At 43.7% G+C, this 26183-nt stretch overlaps 1 protein-coding gene across 1 annotated transcript in view; it reads right to left on the bottom strand.

Moving 5' to 3' along the window:
- Positions 1 to 26183, bottom strand: part of RFX4 (regulatory factor X4) — a 110520-nt gene that overhangs the window by 15014 nt on the left and 69323 nt on the right. Inside the window, exons 6-15 of the mRNA XM_084811884.1 lie at positions 25562 to 25775; positions 23695 to 23772; positions 20483 to 20646; positions 18092 to 18192; positions 14725 to 14783; positions 12953 to 13097; positions 11155 to 11249; positions 9281 to 9398; positions 7804 to 7923; positions 3584 to 3745 (exon numbers count right to left, since the gene is read on the bottom strand). Coding sequence (XP_084668010.1) covers positions 3584 to 3745; positions 7804 to 7923; positions 9281 to 9398; positions 11155 to 11249; positions 12953 to 13097; positions 14725 to 14783; positions 18092 to 18192; positions 20483 to 20646; positions 23695 to 23772; positions 25562 to 25775 — 1256 coding nt within the window. The remainder of the gene's footprint in view (positions 1 to 3583; positions 3746 to 7803; positions 7924 to 9280; positions 9399 to 11154; positions 11250 to 12952; positions 13098 to 14724; positions 14784 to 18091; positions 18193 to 20482; positions 20647 to 23694; positions 23773 to 25561; positions 25776 to 26183) is intronic.

Here is a 26183-nt window from a genome sequence, read left to right as displayed (position 1 = left end):
ATGAAGCGAATGGATCACTATTTGGCAATATATACAACAGGTGCAGGCGGCCCTGATCCAGATCAAATACAGAGCAGGAGGGAAACAGTTAAAGCCCACCTATTCCCCATACTAGGGTCCGATCCGGATTGGTACTCCTGCACTTAATCTAGAGTAAAAAAGAAAAGAAAGTAATGTGTGCTTTGGTCCTGAGTCTCAATTGATTTGAGTAGAATTTACTTCCCAAGTCTGCTTTTAGGACTTGCCCTGTAATGTATTTTTACCATGTTTTCTGCGTACTAACAAGAAGGCCCCCTGATAAGTAGGCAGCAAAACTATTAGTTATCCATTGGCAAAGTTTTACGGTTTCTGTAAATGGACTTGTGTGCTTCAAAGCACAATAGTGCTAGCAAATGAGTAATCCCAGCCTTTTAGAGAACACTAGGAGAGACAACCATATATCCATTGCTTTTGTTACAGTACTGAAGTTTGAGCAATCATTAATCAAGCTTTTGTAATTTAAAAAGAATTAAGGCCTAATTATTGCTTTTCAGAACACAGCACTTGAAACAAAAAGATGTAAAGAAAAAGGTGGCTGAGTCTTGCCACATGTTTTACAGCAGAGCAATTTATTGATGGTTTGCCTTTATGAAGTGTGCTGTCATGTAAAACTCAATGATTTCATTGCTTTTTTGTGTCTGACCACTGGAAGTCCACAGCGATTGTAATTTGCCATGCTTGATAGTTAACATATAGCGTTAATGCTGCTGATAAGCGGCAATGGCCTATTGAAGCATGAAATAAGAGAAAAGCAATCTGTTAGGAATTAAATCTGATTAGTTTCAGAGTTATATAAAGGTATTCACAGTTATACATTTACCTGGAGCAATATTGATAATAAGTTATATAATGTTCCCAAGTGTTCAAAGCACTTCATTTTGTTTCATTTCATGTATTAAAGCTCTCTGGGTGGTTTACAAAGCTTAAAATCTTAAGAACACTAATAGTACCATAATATAAAAACCTTTAAGGCACAATCTATACATGTTTGGCTGGGGAATGCTAAGAGTTGTAGGACATTTTTTCTGTCTAAACATGCATAGGATTGTGCTCTTACATACAAAAAAATATAAACAATAAGAAATCCCAGGACCTGTGAAAAAAACCCTATCATATGCCCAAGAGTAGAGAAAGGTTTTAACCTGGCACCAAAAAGATGAGAATGTTAGTGCCATCATAGACTTCATTGTGTCCATTATTTCAGTAATCTTTGTAATATATGAAGCTCTCTTAAACTGAGTCAGATCATTGGTCTCTTTAGCCCAGTGCCATCCACTCTTACTGGCAGTGGCTTTCCAAGGTCTCTGGCAGATGTAGGCATTGGGGGAGAAATTTGTTTGGTCCGCATTTCAATGCAGTTACCTATTTTGCACTTTCTGAACCAATACACAAACTGAAAAGCAGCTATGCCTTGATATTCGCACTTTTCTGAATTCTGTGATGCATTTCTAACAAAAAATGCATATAAAAATGTGTATGTTAGGGGAAAGTGTGGATAAAAACGTGTTTATTGGTGAAAATAATGTACAAAAATACGTTAGATTAGGGAAAACTGCTTGTAAAAATTGAAATATTATGCAAATTTGCATTAAAATGCACATATTAGGAGAAACGCGCATGAAAATTTCCTTCCCCTTTTAAAAAAACATTGCAAACTGATGCAGAAACCAGATGAAAAGGTTGGGAAAATGAGAAGTCATTTCATTCATTTCATTTCTATACTGCCCAATAACCAAAGCTTTCTGGGCAGTTTACAAAGATTAAAAAGTTAAAAATACAATACTGTGCATAATATAACATGACATATACACAGATAATACACACACGTGCACACACATATCTAAACAATTTTAACAATCAACAATAAGAAATCGCAGGACCTGATTAAAAACCTTATCACAAGCTGCCACATGCCTGAGAATAGAGAAAGGTCTTAACCCGGTGCCGAAAAGATAACAAAGTTGGTGCCAGGTGGGCCTCATTGGGAGATTGTTCCATAATCAGGGTGCCACCAGTACATTGACCAATACATCCATCCCTAGGCAGAATTATTTTCTGTACTGCTTCCCAAGTTCATTTTAATTGGAGTTTCCAGGGATTGTGTCTAGGACTTTATGCATGCAAGGGATGTGCTCTGTCATTGAGCCATAAGCCTTCTCCACAAGAGCTACAACAGCCCTGCAAACGAGATCAGTATTATCATCCCCAAATTGCAGCTAAGGGGCTCAGGCTAAGAAAGGAAGGCTAGCAATATGTCCAATGAAACCCCTTTGTTAACAAAAGAAGATTTGGAAGGGGGGATTTGGAGCAGAAAAGCGGTGGTGGGCTGCCATTGAGCTGTCACCCTGGGATTGGGAAACCACTATCACACTCCCAAAGGTCTCCCACAAACCTCTCTGCCTCTCTCAGCTTCTCCAGGTCAGCGACCTTGGCTTCCAGGGAACAAACTGGTTCTCTAAGGTCAGGAACTCATTGAGCACAAATCAACAGCTTCCATGCTGCAGGCAGATAGTCATACATGTGACAGTCAGTGCAATAAACTGGATAGCTCCTACACTCCCAGAGCTGTAGTAACTCCGGGATATCCCTCCAGTCATGTATGCATGATTCAGGTTTGACTGCGTTTACCAAAACTGGTCCACCCTATTGGCCGCTCACCCTCCCTTTCTCCTCTCTTCTTCATCGCCCTGTACTAGTACTTGAATTATGGGGGAAATGCAAGGGGTTCTTAATGAAATCCGCAAACCCATCCCTACAGCCCCTGCCCAAATTTTAGCCAAATCCTGCCTTCAAAAAAAGTAGCTAAGGGGGTCATCACAAAAGTTAGAGCCTTCCCGCCCCCTTGTAATTCAAGACCTTGTCTAAGCGACTGCCTGTCTTGCTATGAACCTGCCCGGGTATTAGGATACACAGGAGTGGCCTTTGAGGGCTCCATTTTCTTCCAAGGCCCATTTATTGAGCACATGTGAAAGGGCTTTCTCCTGTATTGCTCCCAAACTATGGAATACACTCCCTCCAAAACTACACTTGGCTACCACTCTCTTTAGAAAACATATGAAGATGCATCTTTTCAATTCAGCCTTTTAAAATGTTTAAGGGTGCAATGCTATGCATGTTTAGACAGAAAAAAGTCCTACAACTCCCAGCATGCCCCAGCCAACCAAGCTGATGGGAGCATGCTGGGCGTTGTAGGACTTTTTTCTGTCTAAACATGCATAGGATTGAACGCTTAATGTTTTACATTTTTTATATTCTTGCTTTTATTGTTTTAGGGTTTTATTGTATAAATTGTTGTGTGCTGCCTCGATAGCTTGGGGCATATAAATGCTAATAATAAATAAATAAATAAATCTCCACTGCACTGCCATACAGCGCACTCTGCCGCTCGTCACGAATGATGGGATGCTATAGAAGGATCCATTTTCTTGTTCACTGTAAATCAGGACTGTATTCACAACTTCTCCCTCCACCACCACCCCAGCTTTAGATGGGAGTTATTCTTTGAAAAGTGCACAAGAAATCCGTCATCCTTAGCTATACCAACCTGTTGTAGTTGCTATGCCAACATACTCTGGGGATTGATTGCTTACAGGTGAGGGTGCAGAGGGCACATCCACCGAAGTGGTGGATTTAGCCGGAGAGAAAGGCACTGGGGAGGGACTCGGAGGAACAGGTTCTGTCAGTATAATCTCTTCTCGTACTTCTACTGCAATGACAGGAAAAACAGACGCTAAAATAATATGCTTTTTCTTTTCCCTTTCCTTAAAGCAGAGGTGGGGAACCTCAGGCCCAGGGACCAAATCTGGCCCTCCTCGGCTCCCAAATGGGCTGTCTGGGATTCCCCCAAAGGCCACGCCCCTTTGGAGTTCCCCAAATGGCCATGCCCCCTTCCCCAGGCCCAATCCACCTTTCTTCCAACTATCAATCATTTGGTGGTTTCCTGGCTTTTGTGCAGTTTTTCCCCATTCTAAAAGGTTGAAATGCCTCTCCGAAGACGGAGTTACTGGCAGTAAGTGGTTTAACATACAATATGCTGGTACTTTGGGCCCCACCCCTTTTGCCTTTGCCCCTGCCCACAACTGGAATGCGGCCAGGTTGAAAGAGGTTCCCCCTGGGATGCAGCTGGGACTGGAACCTAGGGCCAAAATCCAGGGCCCTGCAGCCCACTGGGCCCCTAAGTGACCATGCAGAGAGTGGCAAGTGATGAGGGCAGCAGAAGTAAACTTCATTTTATTCCTATAGTCATGATGGTGCTATGATTTGAGTCGGTTTAAAATGCAAACCTGCACACGCTGAGTATTCTTTTTTAAAATCAAGGTTAGCGAACAGTTTGTTGTTCTTGTTCTAACATATCAGGAATGTAGAAGCAGTTATAAAGCATGGAATGGCAGCTGGGTGTGCAGGCAAAGAGAAATCTAAAGGCCCTCTCCCCATTATGTGATGGATAGGTTCTCCCACTGTAATATTGTTTTCAAGGATAATGGTGGATGTGTGGATTTAATGGATTTGTTGTTGTTCAGTCGTTCAGTCATGTCCGACTCTTCGTGACCCCATGGACCATAGCACGCCAGGCCTTCCTGTCCTGCGCTCTCTCCCGGAGCGTGCTCAAGTTCATATTCATTGCATCCGTGATGCTATCTAGCCATCTCATCCTCTGCCGTCCCCTTCTCCTTTTGCCTTCAGTCTTTCCCAGCATCAGGGTCTTTTCCAGGGAGTTTTCTCTTCGCATTAGGTGGCCAAAATATTGGAGCTTCAGCTTCAGTATCTGTCTTTCCAATGAGCACTCAGGGTTGATTTCCTTTAGGATGGACTGATTTGACCTCCTTGCAGTCCAGGGCACTCGTAAGAGTCTTCTCCAGCACCACAGTTCGAAAGCATCAATTCTTCGGCGCTCAGCCTTCCTTATAGTCCAGCTCTCACAGCCATACATTACTACTGGGAAAACCATAGCTTTGATTAGACGGACCTTTGTCGGCAAGGTGATGTCTCTGCTTCTTACTATGCTGTCTAGGTTGGCCATAGCTTTCCTCCCAAGGAGCAAGCGTCTTTTAATTTCATGGCTACAGTCACCGTCTGCGGTGATCTTGGAGCCCAAGAAAGTAAAATCTGTCACTGCTTCCATTTCTTCCCCTTCTATATGCCAGAAAGTGATGGGGCCAGATGCCATGATCTTAGTTTTTTTAATGTTGAGTTTCAAACCAGCTTTTGCACTCTCCTCTTTCACCCTCAACAAGAGGCTCTTTAGATCCTCTTTGCTTTCTGCCATTAGGGTGGTATCATCTGCATATCGGAGGTTGTTGATAATTCTCCCAGCAATCTTAATTCCGACCTCTGATTCATCCAACCCGGCATTTCTCATGATGTACTCTGCATATAAGTTAAATAAGCAGGGTGACAATATGCAGCCTTGTCGTACTCCTTTCCCAATTTTGAACCAATTGGTTGTTCCATGTCTGGTTCTGACTGTTGCTTCTTGACCCTCATACAGGTTTCTCAGGAGACAGGTAAGGTGGTCTGGTACTCCCATCACTTTAAGAATTTGCCACAGTTTGTTGTGATCCACACAATCAAAGGCTTTAGCGTAGTCAATGCAGCAGAAATAGACGTTTTTCTGGAATTCTCTTGCTTTCTCCATGATGCAGCGAATGTTGGCGATTTGATCTCTAGTTCCTCTGCCTCTTCGAAACCCAGCTTGTACTTCCGGTAGTTCTCGGTTCACATACTGCTGAAGCCTAGCTTGTAGGATTTTGAGCATCACCTTGCTGGCATGTGAAATGAGCGCAATGGTGCGGTAGTTTGAACACTCTTTGGCGTTGCCCTTCTTTGGAATTGGAATGTAAACTGACCTTTTCCAGTCTTGTGGCCACTGTTGAGTGTTCCAGATTTGTTGGCATATTGAATGCAGCACTTTAACAGCATCATCTTTTAGGATTTTAAATAGCTCGGCTGGAATACTGTCATCTCCGCTAGCTTTGTTGTTACTAATGCTTCCTAAGGCCCACTTGACTTCACTCTCTAGGATGTCCGGCTCAAGTTCAGTGACCGCACTATCATGGCTATCAGGGACATTCAGATCTTTCCTGTATAGTTCTTCTGTGTATTCTTTCCACCTCTTCTTAAGCTCATCTGCTTCTGTTAGGTCCCTGCCTTCTTTGTCCTTTATCATGCCCGTCTTTGCACAAAACGTTCCCTTGAGATCTCCAATTTTCTTGAAGAGATCTCTAGTCTTTCCCATTCTGTTGTTTTCCTCGATTTCTTTGCATTGTTCATTTAAGAAGGCCTTCTTGTCTCTCCTTGCTATTCTCTGGAACTCTGCATTCAGCTGGGTATATCTTCCCCTTTCTCCCTTGCTTTTCGCTTCCCTTCTTTCGTGAGCTACTTGTAAAGCCTCATCAGACAGCCACTTGGCTTTCTTGCATTTCTTTTTCTTTGGGATGGATTTCGTTGCTGCCTCCTGAACAATGTTACGGACCTCCGTCCATAGTTCCTCAGGCACTCTGTCTATCAGGTCTAATCCCTGAAATCTATTCCTCACCTCCACTGTATATTCATCAGGGATATGATTTAGGTCATACCTGAACGGTTAAGTGGTTTTCCCGATGTTCTTCAATTTAAGCCGAAATTTTGCAAGAAGCAGCTCATGATCTGAGCCACAGTCAGCTCCAGGTCTTGTTTTGACTGACTGTATGGAGCTTCTCCATCTTTGGCTGCAAAGGACATAATCAATCTGATTTCGATATTGACCATCTGGTGACGTCCATGTGTAGAGTCGCCTCTTGTGCTGTTGGAAAAGAGTGTTTGCTATGATCAGCATGTTCTCTTGGCAAAACTCTATTAGCTTTTGTCCTGCTTCATTTTGTACACCAAGGCCATGCCTGCCTGTTATCCCGGTGATTTCTTGACTTCCTACTTTAGCATTCCAATCCCCTATGATGAAGAGGACATCTTTTTTTGGTGTTAGTTCTAGAAGGTGTTGTAGGTCTTCATAGAACCGAACAACCTCAGCTTCTTCGGCCTCAGTGGTTGGGGCATAGACTTGAATTACTGTGATGTTGAATGGTTTGCCTTGGATTCGTACTGAGATCATTCTATCATTTTTAAGATTGTACCCCAATACTGCTTTTCCCACCCTTTTGTTGACTATGAGTGCTACTCTATTTCTTCTAAGGGATTCTTGCCCACAATAGTAGATATGATGGTCACCTGAATTAAATTCGCCCATGCCTGTCCATTTTAGTTCGCTGATTCCCAAGATGTCGATGTTCAATCTTGCCATCTCATGTTTGACCACCTCCAGCTTACCTTGATTCATTGACCTTACATTCCAGGTTCCTAAACAATATTGTTCTTTACAGCATCAGGCTTTCTTTTCACCACCAGACACATCCACAGCTGAGTGTCCTTTCGGGTTTGGCCCAGCCGCTTCACTCTTTCTGGCGCTACTTGGAAATACCCTCTGCTCTTCCCCAGTAGCATACTGGACACCTTCCGAACTGAGGGGCTCATCTTCCGGCGTCATCTCTTTTAGCCTTGTGATACGTTCCATGGGGTTTTCTTGGCAAGAATACTGGAGTGGGTTGCCATTTCCTTCTCCAGTGGACCACATTTTGTCAGAACTCTCTGCCATGACCTGTCCGTCTTGGGTGGCCCTGCACGGCATAGCTTATGGCTTCACTGAGTTACGCAAGCCCCTTCGCCACAACAAGGCAGTGATCCATGAAGGATGGCCTGTGACTAATTATGATTGCAAGAGAAGCAGCTTACCTGTTCCTCCTTCTCCTTTCATTGCCCTCATCAGCTCATTGGCTCTCTCCTGACAATGAAGCGATTCTAACAGGTACAATACGTAGTCATCAAACATCAGGTGAATAAGGTGAAAAGATCCTGAAGATAAAATAATGTAAGCAAAAAGCAGTTAATAGAATAGGTATTGCTTTTACAGTCCTATTGGCACTATGTAGTACTGCTATTGGTCACTTCATCACAAGTCAAATGCTGAAAGAAACTGTAACCCTAAGCACACTTTACGGGAGTAAGTCCCATTGTGATCATGGAGATCTATTTCCCAAGTAAACATGATTAGGATCAGGCTAGAGGAAGTGGATTTTTGTTTGGCTTCGGTTTTTGTAGCAAGTCTGAATTTATAGAGCCAGAATTAATTTCTGGTTCATTGTGTCTTAAGTCTCTGAGCTGCAGCCCCTAAGAAATTTTACCTGACCCAGTAGAGTCACCTTTGCAGCAGTTACAAATTGCAGGCAAAATTTGTAACCATGCTATTTATTTGGCTATCTAAACCTTTTGTTATATTTCAGTTAACAACGATCTGAGGCATGTGAAAATAGTTAAGGTTATTTGACTGAACATCAGAAGATGGACTTCTGCTTCAGGACTGGGTTCTGATATGACTGGTTTTAAATCAGGTTAAGTCTAAAAAGGTGTTTTGTTGTTGTTGCCTCTGCTGTCATCAGAGAGGGTGACTAGCCAGTCAGCAACCACATGCATGCACAGCGCAAACTGCAGCATCCCCTGCCACCTGTCATCAGTTAGTGGTAAGCTTGGGAATTCCCATATTTTCCTACTAGAATACTATTTCACTGGCTGCCATTGTGCGAACAGGTATGTTCCCTCCAGGTGGAAATTGCCTATCTCTCATTTCCAGCAATATGTCCTCCCTCTTATAGCTGGCTGGAGAGAAATGTCTACTTTTTGCCAGCTACCTGAAAAAGAGAGGGTGGGGAAACAGATGAAAACATTCCCTTTTTTTTTGGAGAATGTGCAATAGTTTGAGGCTTGCAAACTCAACAGGCTACCAGTAGCTTGATGGCAACACAGAAAGAAAGTTGGGGGGCACAACACCATGGCAGTTCAGATAGTAGGCTTCCATGACCAATATGGTCCATGGGTCATCAGTGGCCAGCCACTGCTGTAATCATTTGGCTGGCAACAATTTTGTTAATGGACCAAATTTTAACTGCCATCTTTTTTCATACTACTGTGCATAAAGTGAAAATTGGTGATCCTTATGAAGAAAAAAAAAATATTCTTCTACTCTGGAATACTCGAACAGCTAGGTTATTTTTAAATTCTTCCTTTAGAGTGTGTGTGCTGAAAATCTGAAATCTCCTCCCCCTTATTGTTTTATTAGCATAAAGCATGTGCATGATTATGTGCGATCAGTATGGTTTCTGCTATGGCGCTAAATAGCTCCTCGTCGTACATCTAGATAATAAAGAGAAAGTACCAAAGCTGGGGGCACTATGTAAAGTCATATCCCGAATAACTCTTGTGCCAAAACAGGACCACATCAGGAGGAACTGCTGAGCTACTTTCTTCAAAGAACCTTGTCTCTTAGCAGCTACCTGCCAATAAAAAGAAACGGATGTGATATAGACGCATGTTCACTGTGCACTGTTTATACTTTTCCATCTTCTTTGGATAATTAAGTCCAATTATATATCTCACAGCAAAATCCTATCCATGTCTACTCAGAAGTAAGCCTCACTGAATTCAATTGGACTTACTCCCAGGTAAGTGTGTATAGGATTACAGTAGGGGTGGGCAACTTGTGGCCCTCCAGATGTTTTGGCATACAACAGAGGGCAAATGTTAACCTTTCACTCTCAAAATATTCATAATCTACAAGATAAATTTGTGTCGGAAAGTATTTATTACCAACTAATTACTCAGATCTCATACAGCAAGTCTTGAAAACAAGCATATGGTAAATCTCAAAATAAGCATTTGAATATAAAATGCTGACAAGAAGTAAAAATTAGGAGGAAGAAAATGCTGAAGTATTGTTCAATTGGTTAAATCAGCTTTTCCCAACCTGGCGCTCTTTAAATGTGTTGAACTGCAACTCCCATCATTCGCATGATAGGAGTTGCAGTCCAACACATCTGGAGGGTGCCTGGTTGGAGAAGGCAGGGTTAAATTTCAGTATCTGTGCATAAATTATGGTGTTTCACTGGCTCAGTTTCCTAAAACACACATACTATTTTTCATCTTTTTGTGGTAAGGTTATCATTATCTTTTGCCCAACAAAATTTATAGGTTGACAGTAGGTGTTGAGTAAATATGACTCTCGTTACACTCTCAACATCGCACAGCTGTAAAGGGCATACTGATGTGAAAGCAACCCAGACAAGGGCTCAAGCAATCAAAGGCTTCAGCAAGAGACACCACACACATGCTGATGTTGCTCTTCAGCCCCTAAAAGAGTCCCCCGTAACCTCCTCACTTCCACTCCAGCTACCAGCCAGGTTGCTGCTCCTTTCCCTCCTTGCCCAGGAAGGGCTTTAATTCAGTGGGAATTCAGAGAACACGTTCCGCATGCAAGAGATCCCAGTTTCAATGCCCAGCCTCTGCAGGTAGGGAAAGACTCCTGTCTGAAATCTGGGAGAGCCACTACAAGTCACTGTATAGACAAGGGGTGTTGAACCTCTTTCAGCTCAAGGGCTGAACTGAATTTCAAAGAAGTTCTCAGGGGCCGCATTCCAGTGGTGGGTGGGGCAGAAGGCCACAAAACAATTGGTGGGTTGGGGGAAAGGGGGATAGCTAACCGGGGAAGCCAGGTTTGGCCCACGTGCCTGAGGTTCGACACCACTGGTGGAGACAATACTGGGCTAAATGGACTAATAGTTTGACTCAGTATAAGGAAGCTTCCTATGATTTAGTGACCCACTTTGACCTGAAGACTGTAATGTTTTCAAGATTATAAAGTGAACCACATAGACTGAATTATCAGGAACAAACTTTACTTAGCAGTGAGCTGCTACCAAACTATATACATAACTGAAAGTAGTCAGATACCCCTTAGCAACCTTTCCCTGCCATTGTCACCCAGAAATGATTCCCCCCATACAACCATTTCTAAATCACTTTAGTTCCTACTCACATTACACAGACTGCTGATATCACCACCTTATTATCCTCTGAGCTGAGAGGCAACCTCAAATGTGGGGCATACTTTGGAATTCTATCCTCAATTCCAGTTTTTAGAGAGGAATTAACCAAGTGCTGGACACAGAGCTCCACACTATGAGCTTTTTCATCGCATGGCACATGACCACCTCCTACATTAGCTCTTTTTTCCCTTTTGTCTTTCTTACTGACCTTCACAACACATCTGTCCACCATGGAATCCAGCCATTCTACATATGATTCAATGGGCGATTGCTCTTCCAGAAGGTGATCGAACTCCTGATATACTAGCAAAATAAAACCCCAACAATCCAGAAAATCAATTAACTGTTTTCATTGTTGAAGAAAAATATTATTTACGTAACTGGGTCTTTGCAGGAAAGTAAACTTTAAATGTAGTTGTTCATTTGTTTGTTTTACTTGTAAAACATCTTTGGCCACTTTTTCTAAAAAATATGTTACAAATGAGAATGATCTCCCATTTAAAACCTAGCATAAAAATAAAACATTATTAAGGCTGCAGTCCTAAACACTTTTACTAGACAGCCAGTTCTCTGGCCAGTTCTCTGGTTCTCTTACCAGCCAGAAAATCAGCCAACTACACATTGAAACAAAAATGTTTTGCCCTTATTGTGAAAATTATGAAGCAAAGTGGGGAGAATATTATATTCTGGCCAGTAAATTTTCAGGGCTGGCTGAACTGATTGATTTTTTGCTTTCCTCTGTGGTTGCTTCTGTTAGGGCAATTAGGGCAGTCTTCCCCAACGTGTGTGTGTGTGTGTGTGTGTGTGATTTCAGGGGGGAAAATGGGTGATGGAGGGACATATTTAATCCTTCCCTCCCAGAGCACTATGGTCCTAATCTGGATCAGGACCGCAGTACCTACATGAAAGTAAAGAAAAATAGCAGGTTCAACCACACCTTCACAATTAGTAGAACATGTAATTTTGCCTCCCAAGATCATTTATACCTTATTAAAAACAACAAAAACTCTGATAACACCTTAAAGACTAACAAATTTATTCTGACATAACCTTTCATGGATACTGCCCACAAAAGCTAAGAATAAATTTGTTAGCCAGAATAAATGTGTTGGTCTTTAAGGTGGAAAAAGATTATTTGGTGTTTTTGCTGCAAGAAACTAATGCAGCTATAAATTATTAAGAGATTTTGATGGACTCCTCCTTAGTAAATATATAGCACAATGATGGACCACATGGACTTTAGTTGAATTAAAAAAGGCAAACATGCAAGACTGTCCAACCCTCTGCTAGTCAATAACTGAACATTTCTATAATTTGGTTAATTTTCAACATGTGTTTTGCTGGCTGTGAACTTGCTGGATATGGTTTTTCAGATTTGGGTTTTGTACTTGCAGAAGTGTACATAGAGTATCTGTTGCCAGTAGTTTGGGTGGGGGGGATGATTATATTCCTTGAATGTTTTTTTCCAGTTTCTCAGGGAATAGTATCACTCATCTGGATAGAAGAAACACTGTTCTAGAAGCAACTTTCCACTTAATGTAAGACTATTTCTAATGTGTTTGAAAATAATTATTTGCTCTAATTATTAACAGCGCAATTCTATACACATCTACTCGAAGTTAGTCCTATTGAGTTTAATGGGACTTACTCCCAAATAGTGGGTATAGGACTGCAACTTAATAGTCCAATACTTGGCAGTGGAGCATATGTTAGGACTGCATTGCCATCGCTACTACATAAATGCCTCCTTCCTGTATCTTTTCCCATGCAGGTGGAAAAACAGCTGGGAGAGAAGAGAAATACTGAGTGGACCAACAGTAGGATGGGAAAGGGTTAAGCCAAGCAGCTCTTTCCTGCAGATCTTCCCACTAACAGATCCCTTGGTATCTTTTGCACTTTTAATCAATGGATTAGGACATGGGGAGGAGGAGTCCTGCTGATGTCAAAGCAATTTGCCATGAGGCCCACAGCTGCCTCTGTCATGGCTGAGATTTTTATATTCTTACAGTGTATTATAAGTTTCCTGTGCTCCTCCCGTGAGTCTTCCATGGTGTACAGTGTTTGTTTGGTAATGCTGTTAAGGTCCACATTCCTCCAGTCTTCCAGCATTTGGAATGTAATGTCTGCACTGTGGATCACAGTCCTTGATGCCTATAATCCAATCCAAACAACTCATTAGTTTATGGTTTATTAGCTTAAAAATAGACTTTATCCCCTTACACGCTCCCTTGGCGAGTCCCACAAGGTCGACTGTCTCCTCGGCTCTATCCTGGAAGAGTTGTGGGTCACAGCAGGCATCCCTGCTCAGTCCCCACAAATTACAGATCCCAGTCCGAGGGGCTAATCTTACTCTCCCTGGGCTTGTTCTATGGTATGTTTCACTTGGAAAGAAAAGGACTTTTTCTTTAACCACATCAGTTCAAGAAGAAACATACACCAGAGTCTAAGTCCTCCTCTTTGATCTGTGCATGCAAGAGGCCTTACTCGTTCAGACATATTGAAGGACTTCGCTTCTGAAGCGATAAAGTTCTCACACTGTGAATTTACCACGCAGAGAGAGGCATCCGAAATCATCACACACCCTACACATGGAAGTGAGGCACGGTTTAATTTGCACAGCACCAGAAGCACATGTTCAGTACCAGGACAATGGCTGTGGCCCAGAGCATGTGGAAGAATAATAAAGGAGAGGCAATTTCCCTCAATATTTACTTAACCAGGAGCAGGAATATGGGGAAATTAGGGACAAGGAGCTTTGGCAGCCACGGCTATTTCTTTACTAGTTCCTGTGGATGGCTCTTTCTCTTGCCTTGCCCTTGCCTAGATCTGCAGAAATTATACCTCACCCAAGCACCTGGTGACCTGACAGGATACTGCAGCTTGTTGTGAGGGATGCAACACCAGCCAAAGAGAGGTCATTCTCCACAACAGAAATTTCATAGGGCATTCTGTGGGGCTGTTCACACAACACGCTAACCCACACTCAGTGGTTGAGTGTGGGTTGTTTGGAACCATGGGTTGTTTGTTGAATCATGGGTTAGCGTGTTGTCTGAATGCAGCATGCTTCCCGCAGGATGGGTTATTGTGTTTCTGAATGCAGCCAGGGTGGTTTGTTAATCACGCAGTGTGGCTTGTTAACCTTCCTGAACAACCCAACAACAACCCATGGGTTCTCAAGGTGGCTTGTTGAGAACAAGAAGCCACCCTGGCTGCACTCAGACAACACAATAACCCAAGGTTCAACAAACAACCCACGGTTCAAATCCACCCACACTCAACCACTGAATGTGGGTTTGTGTGTTCTGTGAACAGCCCCTGTATGTTCCTTTACTGCTTCTGAGTATTCTGATTCTGAATGCATTTTTAAACCAATGTGCAAGACGCATCAAATGATTTTGGTTTATCTGATGTCTGGATTGCATGCAAAAGGCAGTATCCAGTGCTGCCCATGTGCTAGCGGATCCTGTAGCAATCAGAAATGAGCTGAAACACTCATTTCAGGAATGGGGCAGGTCAGCAGAACTTGAAGAAGGGAGCTCCGCTGATGGTCCCATTCAGCAAATGAGTGTTTCCACTAATTTCTGGGGTTGCTGTCAGAAGGGCTAGTTCCTGCTGTGCTTACGGTAAGTCCCACTAGTGCAACAGAAATCACAGGAGTACAGCAGCAGTACTGGATACTGCCTAAAGAATTTAACATGGGAACAACTAAAATACATGTATTTATGCAGCAACAAAATGAAGAATCAATCAATCTTAAAATAAACTTGTAACAAAATACCTGGCAAAGATGGTTTAATGATGTCTGCCTCCGAAGAATTTGAGAAAACCTTCTGGATACTGCCAATGAAGGAGACACTTTATGTAGTAAGCCAGATAGATTAATTTGGTACCAAACAAATAAAATGTATCATATTTTCGGTGTTGGTAATGTGAGCACCATCCCAATTCATTAAAAAAATACTTTTTTGTCAGGCCACCAACATTTATTCAACTAGATGACTAATTATATCCATTTATTGTATAACCCTGTATATATTTTAGTGATTTTATGTGCTATAGTCTTGAGGAAGGGGTATTTTTGACCTTTTATTAAGGAACCTTTTTTGAAACCATATTAGCACAACTAATTTGCTATGGATCAAGGGCAATGTCCCACTGAAATCAATGACACTGAGTAGAAAAATCCATCAGAATTAAAGCCCCCCTCACTACCCTGCCATGGCACCTGATGGGCCCCACAAACTCTGTCAGCCTGAGGCTGGCTTAGGGTCCAATCCTATGCATGGCTAGACAGAAAACAGTCCTACAACTCCCAGCATTCCCTAGCTAGCAGGGCTGGTTGGGGGCATGCTGGGAGTTGTAGGACATTTTTTCTGTCTAAACGTACATAGGATTTTGCCCTAAGGGTGCAATCCTATCCAGATGCCCATCAGCCTCTGAACTCAGAGGCTGATGGGCGTCCTGTGCAGAGTGGGAGGAGCTTGGAGGCGATCTTTGCCTCTCTGCTCCTCCTGCTCTGTACTCAGCTGGACAGGTGTTTTCACCTGTCTAGCTGAGGCACTGAGGGGGGGAAGGAGGCTGGGGAGGTGGGAGGATTCCTTGTAAGCCAGTCTCCCCAGTCCCCTCCCCTCCCCACCCATGGGAATGCCCCTGTTACCTTCCCTCCAAGGTTGCTTTTGTGACCTCAGAGAGGCAGCAGGCACGGTTCTCTCTGTGTTGGCTGCGAGGGGGTGAGAGACTCCTGGGTCCGAGGTTGAAGTGCTGTGTCTGACATCCGATCCAAGATTCTGAACTATCCTACCTACCCCCCCCCCCCCCGATTCTGTCTAGGGCCCATAGGATTGCTCTCTAAGTCACTTTACCCTCCCACCTTCCTTCCCATTCAGGCAGAGTTTTGAAGTGGTGAATTGTCCACCATGTAACTCACCACCACCACTTAGGATTGCTCTGTAAGTTAGTTGTGACCAACCTGTCCTGTTGATTTTAAGTGTGACTAACAGCTCAATCCTATGCAGGTATACTCAGAAATAAATCCCACTGAGTTCAAGGAGATTTACTCCCAAGTAAATGTGTATAGGATTGGAGCTTACATTTCTCTGCTTTGGGGCTACTAACTATAATAACACAAATAATCTGAAGTGTGGGTCCTTATATGCAAGCACATAGTTAATTATGAAACTATGCATACGGTAAAATCCATGCTAACAACTAGTATGTATTTACTTAGTACTAGCATGTCATATTTATAGCCATATTTTCAAATTGCCTGGAATAAGACCTAATAATGTAGCTATATGTTGCTTAAAAGAATATGAGAAACGAATAAGTAAACATTTACTGATGGTTATGACCTTGTTGATGAATCCAAAGTTTTGCAGATGACATCAAACATATTGGAGGATTTCATATCATACCAAATTGCACTGATCTATAGCTAAATAAGTTAACAGCACCTAAATAAAATTAATTTGCCTAATGTCACTATAGAGTTTTTGCTATAGCAAGTTCTCAGTACTGAATGACTCAATGAAAGGGAAAACATTCCATGTTATTCTCTCTGGGTACAATTCTGCTTTACTAAAGTCACTAGCAAAGCTCATTTATTTTGAGAGAAGTATTGCACCCTATAACATTTGAATAAATAATCAAATTACATAAATATTATTGAGTGGTTTATGTTCTGTGTCTCCTCAACAAAAAGTGCTTTTAATTTTTCATGCCAATCAATGCTTAATCCTTCTCCTAAATGAGTTTTCCCTCCCCTTTTCATCTCCCTCCCATTATCTCCCTTAAAAAAAAACTTTGCGATGTGGAATTTAGCACTTATGAAAGGAGAAGGATTGAGAGCCATGAAATAAAGCAGTCTTATCAATAGGTGATGTGCACTGCAGGCATCTACAAATCATGCCTGAAAGAGTGTTCTGCCCTTTCCCGTGGAGATAGGGTAATTTGATCGCCTCCATTTTTAACTCTGGCACCTTTTCTGAGCAAAAGCCCTCAAGTTGTATTCAAATAGTTCAAAGTCTGGAGAGTTGTTTAATGGTTTGGATTTGTTAAAATGGTGTCTAGGTCATCACCAAAGAGAATGTTCAGCTTGCTGCACAAAGCCAGAAGAATGATCAATTAATTGTGACTCATCTGACTTCAGTCCTATGCCAAGTAATATATGGGCACTCATACTGATGGGAATGGCATAAGGACTGACAGAATTATGTAGGCAGGCTTCTCAGGTCTACTTTGTTTTCCACTAGAACCCCAAGACCCATCGTCCAGAGCCAGGTGCAAAAGACACAGACTTAGAATTAATAAATGGGATGCCTCTGAGCATACTCTGAGCTGAGGAATTTGTTTTCAGTACCAAAACTGAACTGAGCTCGCAGTCCTTTCACACAAATGTCCTCTTGTAGTTACCCCAAGCTTTCTGTTCAGCAGCCTAATTTAGTGAGCGAAAAGGCACTCTGCTGTTGCTACTATTAGGGAGCAATCCTATGGCCCCTAGAAATTGTCTTACGTCGGAAACAGTGCACCAACCTTGGAATGGGGAGTTGGAGATCTGACCCCAAAGTTCCTTGCAGCCAGTGCTGAAAGAACTGTGCTGGCTGGCCTGCAAGGTCAGAAAATCAATCTTGGAAAGGGGGAAAAGGGGGTGTTCTGGTGGGCGGGGAGGGGAGGAAACCAGAGAGGCCAGGATATGCGGTGTCCTGAGCTTCTTTCAGCCTCCTTTCCTCCCCCTCTGAAGACCACTAGACAGGCAAAAAAGCCGGTGTAGTGAAAACACAATGATCAGAGGACAAGGAGGCAAAGATTGCCTCCGCCATTCCTCCTGCCCTGCCTGCTTCAGCCCTGCAGGGCACTGGCTACACAAAAGCCTCCAAGTTCAAAGGCTTCTGTCTCACAAGGGTGCAACTCATAGATTACGCCCCTAAACTATTGGGAGACAAAAACCTCTGCTGATCTACTGCAAATCACCCAGAGATCTACCAGTATATCCTGATTTACCTCCTGCCCATCCCTGAGGTTGGTGAGTGACAGAGAGAAAGCAAGAGTAACATTAACTTTGGATGAATATTTTCTAAGTGTGTTGCCAATATTAGATAACAGTATATTCTTTCCCTGCCCAGAGTAAGAGATTATACAATACATACACTCAAACTTGATATTTCGTAGGTTTTCTGGCAAGTCATGGAGCGCTACTTTTAGCCACTCATCCAGCTGTTTGGCAAACTTGCGGATCACCTGCGTCAAGCTGAAAAAAAAAGCACCACTTTAGGAGTCTAGGCTGAGGCTCTTTCTTTGCATTCTTGCCTGCAGGCAGGAAAAATAAGTGGCTCACCTCACCCACCCTTAGCCTGTAGCTGAATTTGTAGATTTTGAGGTTGCAGCCTCATGCCTACTTACCTGGGAGTAAGCCCCACCAAACTCTATAGACTGACTTCCAAATATATATGCACAGGATTGTGCGGTGAATGTGTTATAAAACAGAAGCCTAAGATATGGAGTCTTTACGCTGAAACACACAAGGTATGTTTCTGTATGCTTAACTGCTGAATTGAACAACCGTTTGTGGATCTTGCCAGTAAAGAAAGACAGGAAATCAGGCACAGTTTAGAAAGTGATAAGCCTACAAAGTAGTAATGCTGGGTTTAAAAGTCCATTTTCAACAACAGTTATATATAATCAGCTTTCCCCAACTTAGTGCCCTCTAGATGTTTTGGACTTCAACTCTATCATCAGCCCCAGCCAGCATAGCTAATGGTCAGGAATGCTGGGAGTTGTCCAAAAGATCTGGTGGCCATCAGGTTGGGGAAGGCTGCTATAGATACTGCCATTACCACCAATTCTGCTATTAATGCAAATAGTCTGCAAGGCACAGAGGACATATTTATACTACAAACATATACTGATCTTATTTAGATGGATATTCATGGATTTCCCTCCCGCCCCACCCCCAATTCCAGGCAACTGCACTTTGGTGAGGCTGATGAGAATTCTCTCCTTGGGATATCTAGCCCCACTCATAGAGCTACAGTTACCATGGGAATGTAAAACACAAGCATAAAAACCCGCAGGGGGAAAAGCTAGTTTGAGGAGTTGATTTGGAGCAGGGAAACATGGCAGGTGGGCAATGAATGAAGCAAAGTTTTCCCCACTTGCCCCTGTTCCTGATCACCTGCACCAGAAGTGGCTTTAGCCATTGGACTATCATCTCAAGGCATGCATTTCCATACAGCGTGTAGTTTGGGCCCACCATCACTGGTAAGACAGCGCACAAATTAGATCGGCAGTGCAGGGGTAGAGGTACATTAGAGGGCCCAATGTTCAGGAGAGGCAAAGTAGAATGCCTTTCCCAACTGTCAGGAGCACCCCTGCTGCCTTCTGAAATCCTCAAGTAGCTAGAATCAACACGCAGACAAAAGGGCTCTTTTCCAAGGCTTTATTTCCATTCAACCTAATGACGCTTACAGATGCTAATTGCCTGAGACTAAGTAGAAAACTCAAAGGAGCAGCCTACCAGGGATTCTAAGCGTTAGGAAGATCAGTTGGTCTCCATTTGGAGAAAAGCACAGCAACTCTCTGAACTTAAGGAGTAGGAGAGGAGACTCCCCCCCTTTCCCGTGACGCATCAGGGCACAGCTGTTGTCATCATGCCAAGCGGGCCGAGCGCCTCCTCTCAGCGCCCGCAACCTTTCACTTCTCTCTGCGCCTGCACCTCACGTCTAGAAGCTCAAGATGTCCCTCCCTCTCCATGCTAGGGTCACTGTTGCTCCCAGGAATGTGAGGGGGGGCTCTCTCTCCAGCTGCGCCTCTGAAAAACGAGCAGGTTCCTCTCCCATGGATTGTGTCTCTTCCTCAGAATCAGAGCTGTTTTGGGACTCTATGGGCTCAGATCCAACCCTGACACCAACATGGAACCCTCCAGATGTGTTGGACTACAAGTCCTGTCATCCCTAGCCAGCATGGCCAGTGGGGATGATATGAGTTGCAGGCCAAGACATCTGGAGGGTTCCATGTTGGGGAAGGCCAGAAAAGAGTGTATGTTAATTAGCAGGAGACAGTGTGGAAGAGGTGAAGCTATGTCAGTAGAGGTTTCAGGGGAGGAAAAAAGGAAAGTCGCTTGATGGACACAGAGGAATAAAAGAAAAGTTGCTCGATTGACAAAGAACTGTAAGCTGTTCCAATTCTAGGGTATAGCATATCAGGACAGTCAAAAGCAGGAATGAGGGGGCAATACAAACATGAAAGTACTGAGCATTTAAAATCTATAACCATCTTGCTTGTAAAACTTGGATAGAATCAAAAGCTTCTGCCTTTCAGACTATGCTGTCCTTTGTTCTTGAATGTACACGCTCCACCTTTTCTTTACTTCTCCTTTGAACTTAATTTGGAGCGATCTCTCAGACCCACTTGAATGGTGACAAGTAATAATCACGCTAGTGTCATTTATAACTGTCAGTTTCCCTTCCATGGGAAAGCCTTTGTTTAAGCTTATACATGCATGCAAACACACGCACGCAGGACTAATGAAACATACTCACCTGTCAGGTAATGCCTGCAGCACCGTTGGCATCAAGACTCCAGAAATAGCTTTATACAATATTGAATCACAAACTCCAACTATATTGACTACCGTAGAAGAACCCAGGACAGGAAGCATGTGAGGTGGCATCCCTTGCCAAAAGTGTAGAAGAAAACTTTGAACCTAGAAGTGCACCAAGACATTAGGAATGAATGGAAGCGGAAATGTTTTTATTGCTGAGGTCAGAATAAGAGGCCAAATCCAGCTTGCCTGGGTCCCGGTCCCATTCCTGGGTTTGTTTGTTTGTGACACTTGTATACCACTGAATATAATAACATTCCTCAGCGGTTCACAACAAATATGAAAATCACATTTAAAATACAACATTAAAAAGCACAACATTAAAAACACTTCCAACTACAATAAAAAGTAATTCAAGGAGTAGTAAAATGGAGCGGAATGATGAATTTAATTACAGCCCTGAGAAAGCCTGGGTGAACAAGTGTCTTTTCAGGAGGCGTTTAAAAGATGCATTTTCAGGAGGCGTTTAAAAGATGTGTTTTCAGGAGGCATTTCAAAACATTTTCTGCCTCCTGAACTGCATGAGGGAGGGATTTCCAGAGGGAGTGTGCCACTACAGAAAGGGTTTCCCTAGATGGTTAGCCCCATTCCCCTGGTCCTACCCCTTTCCCCCAACCACCAATCATTTAGTGGCTTGCTGGCATTTGCATCTCCCCCGCCCCTCTGAAAGGTTGAAATGCCCCTCCTATGACTTAGTTACTGGCAAGAAGAGCTTTACACTAAAATATGCTAGTATTTTTGGCATGTTGGCCCCACCCCTTTTGCCTTTGGCCACACCCACCAGTGCGATGCCATCCCTGAGAGCTTTTCCAAAATTGAATTCAGCCCTCAAGCTGAATTCAACACCCAGTGGCCTAAATAATAGAGCAGGACTATGCAACCTGATGACAAAGAGCTGCAGGTGAGCCTCAATCTAGTTTCAAAAGCTCTTTTCAAGTGATCAGATCAGTGATCAGTTCAGACAAGAGCAATCTGACCATGCCCCAGCAGCTCACTGGGCAGGGAGAGACAGAGAGAGAGAGGGAGACAAAGAGAGAGACCCAAAGCATACTTTACTTTAAAGGTGTAGCTAGCAACTATGGGGCTGTTTACAAAACACGCTAACCCACACTCAGTGGTTGAGTACTGTGGGTTAGCATGTTGTCTGAACTCAGGACATTTTCTGCACAGTGGCTTGTTAACCACCCCGAACAACCCAACAACACATCATAGGTTCTCAAGGTGGCTTGTTCGAGAAAAATAAGCCACACTGCATGGTTAATAAGCCACCCTGCGGAAAATGTCCTGGGATCAGACAACATGCTAATCCATGGTTCAACAAACAACCCACAGTTCAACAACAACCCACACTCAACCACTGAGTGTAGGTGAGTGTGTTGTGCGAATCCAGTCTCTGTCTGGGTTCAGACAACATGCTAATCCACAGTGGGTAAGCATGTTGTGTGGGGAGCATTTTACCCACCCATGGTCGGTAAGTTACCCACCCTCATTACCCACCATCTGCAGAGTGGGTATGGGGCCCTGGGGCGGCTTGCCATGTCATATGTTGTGCACTCCGTGGATAAGTTGAAGTGACCAGCGAGATGGCAGTCTAGACGTGAAACTCTAGCCCACAGGGCCAAACTTAGAATCATAGAATAGTAGGGTTGGAAGGGGCCTGCAAGACCATCGAGTCCAACCCCCTGCTCGATGCAGGAATCCAAGTCAGAGCATCCCTAACAGATGGCTGTCCAACCTCTTCTTGAATGCCTCCAATGTGGGAGAGCCCACTACCTCCCTAGGTAATGGGTTCCATTGTCGTATTGCTCTAACCGTCAGGAAGTTTCTCCTGATGTTCAGCCAGAATCTGGCTTCCTGTAACTTGAGCCCATTATTCCGTGTCCTGCATTCTGGGATGATCGAGAAGAGATCCTGGCCTTCCTCTCTGTGGCAACCTTTCAAGGACTTGAAGAGCACTGTCATATCTCCCCTCAGTCTTCTCTTCTCAAGGCTAAACATGCCCAGTTCTTTCAGTCTCTCTTCATCGGGCTTTGTTTCCAGTCCCCTGATCATCTTTGTTGCCCTCCTCTGAACCCTCTCCAGCTTATCTGCATCCTTCTTCAAGTGTAGCACCCAGAACTGGACACGGTACTCCAGATGAGGCCTAACCAGTGCTGAGTAGAGGGGAACTAGTAATTCCTGGGATTAGGAAGTTGTGCTTCTATTAATGCAGCCCCAAATAGCATTTGCCTTTTTTGCAGCCACATCACATTGTTGGCTCATATTCAGCTTGTGATCTACAACAATTCCAACATCCTTCTCGCTTGTAGTGTTGTTGAGCCAGGTATTGCCCATCTTGTAACTGTGCATTTGATTTCTTTTTCCTAGGTGCAGAACTTGGCATTTATCCCTATTAAATTTCATTCTGTTGTTTTCTGCCCAGCACTCCAGCGTGCCCCCGTTTCCATTGTGCTGGCTGCTGGGATATGCGGCCACAGCTGCAGGAGGATAATGACAGAACCACAGAGCAGGGATGGGTAAGGGAACCACACTGCCCTGTGTGGTTCCACAATCATGTGGAGGGGTGGGCTTGTGGTTTCCCTCCTCCTCCCCACTGTATCGTTCTGCTACCCCCGCCCCCATGATCATGTGAATGTGCCCTCTGTCTTTTTTCCTGTTTTACTCTAGAGTACCTGCGGAGCTTGGATTCAAGTGGAGACTTTTTTCTTTTCTTAACCACAAGGAGGAGATTTGGGCCTGAAAATGGGATGGGGGGGGGGAAGGTTAAATCTCCCCTCCCAAATCAGTACCATGCACACTTACACTGAAGTAAGTAAGCAAAACAGGCATAGCTCTAGTATGTGTAATTAGAAGAGTGTTTCGTTTGTCCCTCTGCCACCCCATGTAGGGTTTTAATCCCAACCACATTGACAACTCCCGTCCTGTCATAGAACCGGGGTTGGACTCGATGGTCTTATAGGCCCCTTCCAACCCTACTATTCTATGATTCTATGAACCTAGACTCCAAACTGTTTAGTGCCCAGAGAAACTGAACTTTCTGAACTATCACAGCAGCTCAGCCAATTGATACCTGAGGCATCACTACCTTCCATAAGTACAATACAATGTGGATTATTACTATTGCCCATGAAGACTTGTTTCTCTACAAACCTCGTCAAAGTTGGCTCTTATTACAGTGTCAAGTATCCTCTGACAGTGTGTTCTGTACATCATAATAAACGTAGATACCTGGCAGTGGAAAAAAACCGAGATTTTAAAAAGTATTATCTAATTTAAAACAATAATTTTTCTGCTTTAATCTAATGTTGTCATGAACCCAACTCCAAGATGAGGCCAGACCACTGACACACAGGGTGAAGGGCTAGCTGATCAAGGACAGCCCAGGGCTCAGACTGTGAAGGCATTAGGCGTAGGCGCAAACACTGAGCCCAAATCCTAGCAACCTTGAGCTGGACATCACTGAGCCAGAGACCTTTGTGTCAGGGCTCGCAGAGACATACTGCAGTCACCAAGCCACACTCCATCTGTGGGATGGCAGCAGCCTAGGGAGTACATGAGGCAGGATTGGGGAATGCATGGTCCTTCAGATGTTGTTGGGTTCCTATTTATTTATTTAGTAGATTTATATCCCACTTTTTGACTAGGGTCCTCAAAGTGGCTTACAATACTTATAAAACACAGATGCGGCAAGAAGCACATGCTCAAAAACCAAAGCTGAACAACACAACCAGCTCCGTTTGAGCAGCAGTCAGTATCTGATGTTCCTTCCCACAGGGCAGGTGATGTCAGTTGGCCCTGTGTGTTTGGGAGCTGGAGTTCTGAGTTCCCTTTGCCAGCTCCTGGTCCTTCTCATTCCTTCTTTGCCACAGAGCAGTTGATGTCAGTTTGCCCAGTGGGGTCGGGAGAGGGTCCAACTGGAGCAGGTCCTGCTGTTCCCTTTGCTTGCTTCTGTCTCCCTTGTTCCTTCTTCCTTCCCACAGGGCAGTTGATGTCAATTCCCATTATCCCTGACTATTGGCCATGCTGGCTGGGACTGATAGGAGTTGGAGTCCAAAAACATCTGGAAGGCCACAGTTCTCTACCCATGACATAAGGGCTCAGTTGGGTCCCAAACCTGAAGCTGTCTATTTAGACCCCTCTTGCCAATATGATTTGCTACCTGCTACCATGACTGACTGATTACGGCTGGGTGACATTCTCCTCTTACCCCCTAGGCTTCCATTTGCAGTCAGGACAGGACAAACAGAAAAAATATCTCAAAAAGTGAAGGGCCTCTTCTCCCTTCTCTAGATAAAAAACAAATAATGTGATATCTGCTAAAAAAAAAAATCTAGCCTTATCCCGCCAAGAATCACACATATATGAATTTTTCATAGTCGCCTACATGCCAAACTAGACATGATGCTGGAAATCTGTGATTTGGTCACCTGACTCCCCCCCCCCTTTGATTAAAGTAGCTGCAGGAGTGGTGGAGGATCAGGTCCACAGTGTAGGGGAGAACTAGGTAACTCTCTCTGGGCCATTCTCCCAAATGAAACCCTTCCACAAACCTGATATTAGCCACAGAGGAGAGAAGACACGTGCCCGTATTGTACTTGTCCCCCTGCCCGCCTGCCTGGCACCCCCACTCCCCAGTAGCTACTAGCAACTTTCAGCAGCAATTTGGTCAGGGAAATGACATAGGGTAGAAGAACTGACCCCCTGCCCTGTGGCCCTGATCTACATTCCCCAAGGCTGTTCGTAACCAAAGAAATGTGGGGAGATTCAATCACAGATATCCCACATCATGCTTTAATGAGAATAAAGCATCACATATAGGTTGCAAGACAAATGCCTTAAGCTAGGGGAGGAAATATTTGCTTCTGGTGCAGTGAGCAATTAAGTCCCTCCTAAATAAAGCCAGAGCATTCTTAAACTCCAGTCTTCTCAAGGGGTGATTATTTTTTCATACATTAGGTCAGCCAAAAAAGAAAAAGAAAAAAGCAAGGCAAGCCAATGAATATTTCACTAGAGTCACCTTCTCCTCTGGCAAGCTGGCTGGCAGATTTAGATCTTTGACATTTGGAAATTCTGGCAGCAACGTCCCAAGCTTGGATCGTGGTGAATACGCCACTGTCTGTTTGGTTACTTCTTTTTTTCCTGTTTCATTGACCCAGGCAGCTCCTTTCTTAGAATACATCACGTCATAATACTGGGAGCTCTCTTTTACTGCAATGCCATAGTAATGGTACCTGAAATGTTGAAACACACATTTTTTATTTTTTACACAGAAGGGAATTATTCACTCAGTATGGTTAAAAAAGGAGAAATTGCTAACAAAACACATTGGGCGCCGATTTACAAGTTAATGCATGAGTGCAAATTTAGCAACAGGACAAAATTGTGATGTTCCAAGCTGTTAACAAGATTCGTCCCCCCTGAAGTAGCATCCAAAGGGCTGCCAAACGGGGCAGAGCCCAGTGCTTCTGCCTCCTGCCCAGAAGGAACCCCTTGCCCAGATGTTCAGTACAAGCAAAGCCTTGTGCAAACTTGTACTGACTTTCCTTCTGCCCCTAGTCAGTGTTCTGAATGGATGCTATATAGAATGGCCATGAAAGACGGGCCACCCTTATTTATTTATTTATTTATTTATTTATTTA

This window comes from Heloderma suspectum, chromosome 7, assembly GCF_057233095.1.
Source record: "Heloderma suspectum isolate Gila_16-S chromosome 7, 16-S_ref, whole genome shotgun sequence".
Classification (NCBI taxonomy): Eukaryota; Metazoa; Chordata; class Lepidosauria; order Squamata; family Helodermatidae; genus Heloderma; species Heloderma suspectum.
Note: the sequence above shows the minus strand (reverse complement) of the source record. Positions and strands in the feature narration are given on the sequence as shown.